Raw genomic sequence first — 9,174 nt, 5'->3', positions numbered from 1 at the left:
CAGCAACAAAGCAACTTTTTTTCAATGTCTGACAAAGCAACTTCACTTTCAATGTCCTGCAACCAATTTTTTTCTAAAAGTAAATGGATTCTTGAACTCCTGCATAATTTGTATGAAAATCCTGCCTTCCACAAAGGGACCCTAAGCCTAAACACAGCTAAGCGAATCTGAGCTCAAGTGTCCTCCAAGATCAAAGGGAGCTCAAGTGGCCTCCAAGATGTCTGGATGAATGGATCATGCCAGGACAGCACAGACCGAGGAACCTTGGAAAACCCGATTCCATATCAACTTTATACAATCGGAAGAAGCTTCAATCTGTAGATCAGTCTGCTACATTTTGTTGAACCAAAAATATACAGACCATGGTGAGTCCATAAATGATACTCCCTCCGACACAAAAAGAATACAACTATCACTTTTCAAGAAGTTGAACAGTTTTATGTTTGGTCAAATCTATTTACACATACTAGTATTTTATAATATCAAATAAGTATCATTAAATTTAATCATGAAATATATTTTTATATAATAAACATATTTGGAAGCATAAATATATTGATATTGTTTTTATGAACTTAATCAAACTTAAGAACATATGACTGATGAGCAAGATCCCAACACAGTATTTACAAGCCAGATGAGCAGGGTACACCATTATGTATAAAGAACTAGGTTTTCCCTAAGCCAGATGAGCAGGGTACACCCTTATGTACACAGAATAGCGTGCTGTCGTCTTCAGCTAAAGTGAGTACGGGTGCCCGCTATTCAGCACTCTGCGAATGGCATCCGTGTTCCATCCAAATACAGAATCCGAGCTGTCAACACGTCCAAGGAAAAGGGGTCACCTGGAGATCGAGATATATGTAGAGAATCTTAACAAAAAAATGTTTGGGCTAACTAAGGATGAGCCTTATCACAGACCGACCGATAATATCAAATATAAGACTCACCTTGGGATCATGATCTCGTGATTGAAAATTCTGTCAGGGATGGCAGGAATGTGGTCCTTTTTCTCATTGGCGAAGTTTATGATCTGGAATAACACCTCGTTAATCGATGACTCCAATGCAGCACGCCTTGTGCTGGTCTCCTCCAGGGCATTCGCTAAGAGCATATTGCACAAAATGTTACTGCTACATTCAATATGTTTATGACAGCCTCACGAAGGCCATGAAACTTTAGTTAGCCAAATTACCTCCGATGTTTGTCAGCCCTTTGGAGCTCTTTGACTTGCTGTATCTTTTTGGGCTGATGACATGCAAATTGATGAACCATTGCTCCCAATAAATGCGCTCTGTTTTGTTGACAAACCAACCTGGGTGTCTGTGTTTCTCGTCGAAGAAGGAGAGGCATATCTGAGATATTCAGTTCAGCCACTAATCTTAATCAGAAGAAAGATGACATAGTTCAGCAGCAACAGAAGTAAACTGCAGCATAATATCAAAATGGTTAATTGTTGTAGTTCAGACCTGGCTTCTGCGATTTGGGTGTTTCTCCACCCAAGCAGTGAACTGGTCTATCTTTTCATCAACTTCCTTTTCTAGTTCCGGTAGACCACATTGTACCTAAACACATGAAAACATCGAAGTAAGCAGTGGCAAAGAAAATGCAAATTAAAGAAAGTTATTAGACTGCAACAAGCAAGGTAATCATATTTGGACAATACATCTGTCATCGTGGTTAAGTTGGATACTGATCAGAGAAAGCAACTTGCTGAAACGCTTGCTGAAACGTTATACAGTGTATCTATCTATCTATAATATAAAAGAGCGAATGAATTGAAAATACATCTTACCCAAAAGTTTTTTACCCACTCTATATTAGAACCCTCGGATCAATCGGTATCTCTAAATCTAATGGTGCAGACTAATCTGTCAGTGGGCCATCAACGCGCTTACAGACCATTGAGAGTCTTATGTGTTCCTGCTGTGCAATTCAGCTCCCTCCGCCCTCCCCAGATCGTCTTTTTTCACCGAATAATTTTTTACCCACCCGCGTACACACAATGCCCCCTCCCGTGCGCTCTCTCCCTCCCAAGATGTAAATCACGGTCATGCATCATTCCTTCTAGAGAACTCTTCTATCTACTGCCTCTTCTCTTCCTTCGCAAGGGTTCTGTGCCCGCGGCGATGGAGGATGGACCAGCATGTGCCAAAGGGCATGGAAGAGAGAGCAGCGCTGCCTGCTTGAGTAAGCTTTGGATTTCTAACACACAAAACATGAGTTGCGGCCCACAGCACATATTAATCTGTTGATCACTTGTCTCTGTTGATTCTAAATTTTACAACTACACATTAAAATCAGTTAGCTCCTTTTGATTCTGGTTTACCGAAAAGTAGATCTCAATTAGACCTGACAATGGATTTTGATCATCCAAAATCTAAATGGATTCAATCCACTTTGGATTTAATTGGATGGATGTTGTTTGGGCCTGGACATTCTTTCCATGAGATCCAAACGCTTTGGATTGGTTTGGATAGAAAGAGCCGGATATCCAAATATCCATTGGACCTCTCCTCCCGGTGCCTCTCCCAAATGGGCAGCAGCACCTCCACCGCGGCATCTCCAGCTTCCAGCAGTTGCTCGTGGCATCGTCTTCCTCCGGCTGTTCCTGCTACTGCGGCCAAATAAGTGTGTGGTGAATGGTGATATGCTTCTCCAGCTTGCCGGATCACGTCTGCGTACCTTGGCCGCCTTTGCCGTGTACAGCGTCGACGCGCTCCGGCTTAAATCGTCATTGCTCATGGCACAGGGTGCTGTTGGCCTCCGCTGGTGCAGCGAGGATCGTCTGGGACTGGAACACCACCTGGTTAGGCTGCGCGAGCACCATGGCAAGCACATCCATGATGGCGTCCCACTGCTTCTCTGCCTCCGTCCCTGGAGATGTCTGTTACAGCCCAGGAGGCCAGGAGGGTGACCATACTGAAGGAGACGTGGGATGAAGCAGGAACATCTACTGCTGGGAACCTGACAACGTCGTCACGTGAGCTGAGCCGGGCCAGAACCAGCAAACAGGCCAGACATCCAAGTGTTCGCGTATCCGAGCCACAATGGGCATGATCCATAGGAGCTAGAGCCAGCTGCGCTGCTTGGACACGCCACCGGCAGAGCCGGATGAAAAAGGGGAGAGGCGTGAGCAAGAAAGGTAGCAATTGTATTACCAAAACTCTGAACCCCTCTAAGAACAGACCTCCTTCCACCTGCTCCTCATGTTCTTCCGGGTTCTTCCCTTTCTCGATCCAATTCTTGCTTCTACTCCTTCTACCCTAACAATGTCGAACAAGGTCAGTGATGCCGGCAAGCTGGAACCGGCTGCTGGAACGGTGAGTACCTCAGGGACACAAGTATTTGGACGATTATTGGATTGGATTTGGATTGACGAGGTACTGGACTAGATTTTTCTGTGCATGACAACGGTTTGGATTGGATGCATACCTCACTAGTTGGATTCCTTTTGAACTGGGTTGATTGGATGTGAATGCTAGTCCACTTCCAGGTCTAATCTCAATATTAGTAACAGTAATACTGAACCATGGCTCATGGCTACAGCTAAGTGAAGAATTACAATGACAGAACCAATTTGATTGGCCATAATAATACGAGGAAAGAGAAGACAAGCATTCTTGCCACCGCTAGACAGTCGTATAATATGTGAAATGCCAGTAAACACTATAGTCACAGATTTGGGTTCCAGACATGTTCTTAAATAATCCTATGTCGCATCTTCTTGTAACTTACTAACTTTAGAACACCCAATTATTGGGTCTTTGGAAAAGTTACGTCACTGACAAATATAGGTTACATTTTCTCTTGAACCAAAATCTGGCTTTAGAACCATTAATATAAGTAGTGGTGAAAATTGCAGTTGGGAGTCTGTGATAAGTGAAAGCATCAACAATTTTCAAATGGAAGTAGTAAATATACAAATATATAGTTACTTAAAGCACAACATCGTGTGCCTTGACCATGGAAACAAACCCAGATCTTAATGCAGGGAAATACTCACATAAGTGATCTCAAGGAAATCACAGTCAACATCTTTGGGGCGAACCAGGCTGAGGGTTCTATGGAAGAATATGGTGTGCAAAATGCCTGCAGCATAGTTCATATTTACCGTATCCATTAGCAGGTGCTATGTAGTATAAAAGAACACAGAGAAATACTCCAATTTCTTATTACTAATAGAAGGACCTGAAGTTAAGAAAGATAAGGATCCCCAGAGAAATCTCATGAAGTCATCTATGTGATGAGTGCAGTTACTAATAATCAGGGCGAGTATAAAGGTTAACTATCTGTAGAATGGAAGGAGCTCAAGCACATAGAAGAAGGTTAAGAACTCACAGCAGCAAGGACTCTGGAACCAAGATAAGCACAACAAAGTAGTGAAAAATACACAACATAGTGTCGTGTGGTATAATAATATGATCTGCTGCAGAGAGTAACTCCACTGTTAGCCCAATTTTTGTTAAGCTTCCACTGCCATACATCCATACAGCATTTAAGTTTCCTCATGGGGGAAACCTAGGTGAAATTCACTAGTTAACCATCATCATGATTTCAAAACTGCAACATGAAATTACTCTATTCCAAAAATTATTGGAACCATAACAACAAAGAAGCATGTGAATGAATACAGTACATTAGGGTTTCCGTGTCGTGTCAATAGAGAGCAATTTGTTGGGGGTAATAAAAAGACCCCTTTCAACGAAGATAGAGAGATGACAAGGGATGCGAAAAACTAAGATCTGAGCACTCACATCGCAGCACATCCCTGATCTCCGTCGGTTCCAGCTCCTGCGGCCCAAACACCAGGAAAAAAAATAAAAGAAAAAGAATTCGTCAAAATAAGCGACAAGAAAGCAAGAAAAAGAATTGTAGTGAAACCGAGGCAGGGCTTAGGATCGGTATCGGACCAGCTCCTTCAGCTGACAGGTCTCGCAGTTCATCTCCGTTCGCCGCTGCGGATCGGGGCAGAAAAATCAACCCAAGCAAGCCAGGCTTTTCTCACCAGCAGGTGAAGCAATCGGTCAGAACCGGATGGATCTGCGATTCCAGTAGTTGGAGTAGGGGGGAGGGGAGCGGAACTGCGGAAGAGGTCGAGGGTTGCGAGAGCCGAAAGAGGAAGTCGAGGAGGCGTGCATCAGTTCAGAGTTTCATTCAGATGTGTTCATCGGAGGTGTATTTTCTTTTCTTTTTCCAAGAGTTCTTTTTTTTTTCGAAAGGACTTTTTTTCAAAACTGATAATTGCCCTGTTCGTTGATGCGAGATAAAAACGCTGTTTTTTTCTGAAAAGTACCGATAGTGCTGAAGAATAGGGTGAATGGCCATAGGGGTTTCAAATACGAATCCGGACATAATTCGATTCTTCTTCACATAAAACCAAATTTGTTTCGGAGTTGCTAGCGCTCGGATGTCTGATCCGGGCGCTTAGCATCGAACATTACAAATTCTTGCAGAAACGTTAATATGCGAATAAAAAATCTCGCACCGCACCATGCTTATCTGTACGTTGCTTCCTTCCTATGGATCTAGCAGAGTCTTATCATCTCCTCTCCTCTTGTTTCACAAACACAACATTATCATCTCCCTGGTTGCTTCTCTTCCCATCGATGCCAGCATTGAGCCGACGAGATTGGCAGCGGACGTTGCCTACGACGCGGAGGCGAAGGGACTCGCCTTGCGACTCGCGCCCGTGCTCGAGATGCGCAACCGTCAGAGAGCGCGGCAAAGGATCCGGCGGACAGCGGATGGTTTGATGACGGTGGGGCCTGTGCACTCGATGGTGGGGCCTGTGCTCTCAACGGCGGGTGCCATGGTGGCTTGGAGGATTCGCATGTCACAAGTGATCCGACCAAAAAAATGACTTTGCAACACGGAGCAATGCGAGATGAAACATAAGAAGTTATTGTTTGCAACAACGAGAAATATATGATAAGAATAACATCATTTGATCCATATCGATGTTTAACCACCAATGGCCTGCCACGGGGGTACCTGGGGCAGTATGTTCGGGCTTCAGCGTATGCGGAACTCGACGGTTAACGCAAGAGACAGTCGATTTATCCTGGTTCGGACCCTCGATCGTTGATCGAGTAATAGCCCTACGTCCAGTCGACGTTAGCCTTTTGCGTTGGATTGATTGTCAAGTGTTGTGTTGTTCTGTAAAAGTCTCGTCTCTAGGAACCCTGCCCTCCTTTATATAGTCAGGAGGTCAGAATCATAGTCGGTTTATAATAAGAGAACCCTAGTAGAATTATAAAATAATAATACTACTAAGATTACATGGGAGGAATCCTAGTTAGACTAGATCTTTCTCCCTTCCTTGCACGGTATCCCGTAGGTCCCGCACCGATAAGCCCCCGAGCACTTTATGGTTGAACTCTGGAAGCCTCGTCTTGTTCCTTTAGGTCTTGTCGAGTAGGAACAAGTGTCGTCCAAGTGCTTTCTTGAGCAAAACCATGTAGCGCTTCGTGAGATCTTCGCGTGGTGTGTATCTTTTTGAAGAAAAAGTACTCCCATTTGGGTGTAGCCCCCGAGCCTCTTACTGTTTGGCACAAGGAGCTGGAGGGTCTTCTCTTTAATTTGCTCTAATTCTTCGTCGAAGGGCTCCTAAGCTTATACCCGGGTTCTTTATTAAAAAGAGCTCGGATATAGCTATGACCGGGTTCTTTTGTCATGTGGCCTTAAAGTGGTCTGTATTGAAGAAGTCTTCTGAGTGATGTGCGCTTTTTGAAAGAAAAAGTGCACTCGCTGAGTGTAGCCCCCTGAGCCTCTTGCTATTTGGAACAAAAGTTGGAGGTCTTGAATCTTATGTTGTTTGAAAAACTACTGTCTTGAGGAAGTCTTCTGTGTGATGTGCTCTTTTTGAAGGAAAAAATGCACTCACTGAGTTTAGCCCCCATGCCTCTTGCTGGGTTCTTTTGTCCAAAAAGAACTTGGATACAGATTCTTGGCATGTTCTCTGGTAGTCTACTGTTGTTAGATGTTTGTATGGTGGTTGGTGATAGTAAATGTTGTTTGTTCACAAGTTTGTACAGTGTTGGTATATTCTTCCGAATATGCTCGTTCTTGAGTACTACTCCTTCACGCTTGAAAGGATCAAGATGCCCAAGAGGGGGTGAATTGAGCTAATTCTAAATTTTCTTACAATAATTAAATCCTACGGTTAGCCTAATTAACCCCTTGTGCCTAGAAAAGTGTTTCTATTAATCTAACGCACAAAGGACTTGCAACCTATGTTCTAAACTTACTCTAGCATGGCAATTCTATGAATGTAAAAACAAGTATTGAATTGCTCAAAGTAAATGCTCAAAGTAAATAGAGAGAGAGGAATACGGCGATGTTTTGCCGAGGTATCAGAGAGTCACCACTCCCCACTAGTCCTCGTTGGAGCACCCGCGCAAGGATGTAGCTCCCCCTTGATCCGCACAAGGATCAAGTGCTCTCTATGGGTTGATTCTTTGACACTCTGTCGCGGTGAATCACCCACAACCACTCACAACTTGAGTTGAGTCACCCACAAGCTCTGCCGGGTGATCACCAAGCTCCCAATCATCACCAAGCCGTCTAGGTGATGGCAATCACCAAGAGTAACAAGCACGAACTCTCACTTGACCACGCGAAGCCTAATGAGAAGATGGATGCACACTTTGCTACTCTTGCTTCACTAATGAGGCTACTCTCTTGGATTCTCAAATCTCAATCACCTCACTAGGACCTTGCTCTTCTTGACACTCATAAACGTGTTTCTCAGCTGTTGGAATGAGCAAAAGTAACTCCACGCACGAGTGGAGCTTCTATTTATAACGTGGGCTGAAAAACGAATCATTATGTGCCTCTGCGGGGTGACCGAACGGTCATGTTGACCAGACGGTCATGTTGACCAAACGCTCTGGTCATGTTGACCAGATGCTCCGGTCAGTTCAACCCGCACACCAGTGTTTAAGTGTTGACTGGACGCTCGCAGCGTCCAATCATCACTGACCGGACGCGTCCGGTCGCATTTAACCCTCACTGGAACCTTACTGTACTCGACCGGATGCTGAACCCCCAGGGTCCAGTCAGTACTGACCGGACGCGTCTAATCGTAGATTTTCTCTTCTGGAACCTTACTGGAGTCGACCGGACGCTGGCCCTCAGCGTCCGGTCACTCAACCACTCAGCGTCCGGTCGCACCAAACACAATCTCCTTGATCAAATAAACTAATCGGACCCTACAGCCAGTGTCCGGTCCAACCGGAGCCAGCGTCCGGTCAGCACTTGAGAATCCTTTCCCACAAAATGAGCATGCTGGAGATGATGATGATGATTGATGAGTGATGAGGTGATCATGACTGCATGTCCTACACAGCCAACGCCCAAAGGAGACTATGTGCCCAGCTCTGATTCTGAATCAGGCTATGGAACTGATGATGCCTCATCTGATGATGAGGAGCAGTAGGACCCACCACACCTAAGAACCAGAAATTGTTTATGATGTTAATGACCCACCAATGGTAGTAGGCATCATTTATCCCAACATGAATGTGTTTAAGTTGGCTATTGCTCAGCATTCAATCAAGCATGAGTTTGAATATAACACTGAGAAGAGTGATCCAGGGAGGTTTAGGGCACATTGCTCATCCAAATCAGAAGGGTGTCCGTGGAGGATCCATGCATCAACAATGCAAGACAAGGTTACAGTTAAGGTAAACGCGAGTCCTTTCCAATTTTTTACATATTTATGATGCTAACGACATTGCTGGTTTTGTTTGACAGGTGAAGAAAAACCCCGATGATCATAATTGTGAGAGTAAAAGGAGGAAAGGAAACGTGCCGCAAGCCACTCAGTTTTGGGTTTGTGAGAAGGTTAAGGATTGGTTAGTGGAAGATGCTAGCATTGGACCTAAGGAACTATAGAGAAGGATCAAAGATACACATAAAGTTGTTGTGTCATATAAAAGGGTTTTTATGGTAAAGAGTTGGCGCTGAAACAATGTTTGGTGATTGGGACACTAGCTTCAACAACCTATACAGATTCAAAGCAGCAGTTGAAGAGGCATGTCCTGGCAGTTTAGTCGTCATAGATCACTACACCATCGAGGAGAAGATCAGGTTTAGAAGGCTATTTTTTGCACTAAAACCATGTGTCAATGGTTTTCTTAGAGGATGTAGGCCCTATTTGGCTGCTGATAG

The 9,174-nt window shown here is 44.3% G+C and overlaps 1 protein-coding gene across 2 annotated transcripts; it reads right to left on the bottom strand.

Annotated features, from left to right (window-relative positions):
* Positions 1-555: 555 nt before the first annotated feature.
* On the bottom strand, positions 556-5,163 carry LOC136466998 (autophagy-related protein 101-like). Of its 2 annotated transcripts, none has more exons than XM_066465555.1 (7): positions 4,914-5,163; positions 4,758-4,794; positions 4,007-4,092; positions 1,470-1,565; positions 1,196-1,355; positions 951-1,104; positions 556-845 (listed from the first exon to the last, which is right to left on the bottom strand). In XM_066465555.1, exons 1-7 carry the CDS (start codon positions 4,944-4,946, stop codon positions 842-844), a joined length of 570 nt encoding a protein of 189 aa, XP_066321652.1. In that variant the 5' UTR covers positions 4,947-5,163; the 3' UTR covers positions 556-841. The 2 variants fall into 2 exon arrangements, with proteins under 2 accessions (XP_066321652.1, XP_066321651.1); XM_066465554.1 differs by having other exon boundaries at positions 556-815.
* Between the last annotated feature and the right edge of the window lie 4,011 nt (positions 5,164-9,174).

The sequence above is a fragment of the Miscanthus floridulus genome, chromosome 7, assembly GCF_019320115.1.
Source record: "Miscanthus floridulus cultivar M001 chromosome 7, ASM1932011v1, whole genome shotgun sequence".
Lineage (NCBI taxonomy): Eukaryota > Viridiplantae > Streptophyta > Magnoliopsida > Poales > Poaceae > Miscanthus > Miscanthus floridulus.
This window is presented reverse-complemented; position numbering and strand designations above follow the sequence as displayed.

What these genes read in the sequence shown, in the direction of transcription:
- LOC136466998 (XM_066465554.1), bottom strand. Translation starts at nt 4,946, where the DNA reads ATGAACTGCGAGACCTGTCAGCTGAAGGAGCTG. An exon ending in CCTGTCAGCTGAAGGAGCTG is followed by an intron (nt 4,795 to 4,913) that starts GTCCGATACCGA and finishes TTTGGGCCGCAG; the next exon opens with GAGCTGGAACCGACGGAGAT. An exon ending in CACGAGATCATGATCCCAAG is followed by an intron (nt 816 to 950) that starts GTGAGTCTTATA and finishes ACGTGTTGACAG; the next exon opens with CTCGGATTCTGTATTTGGAT.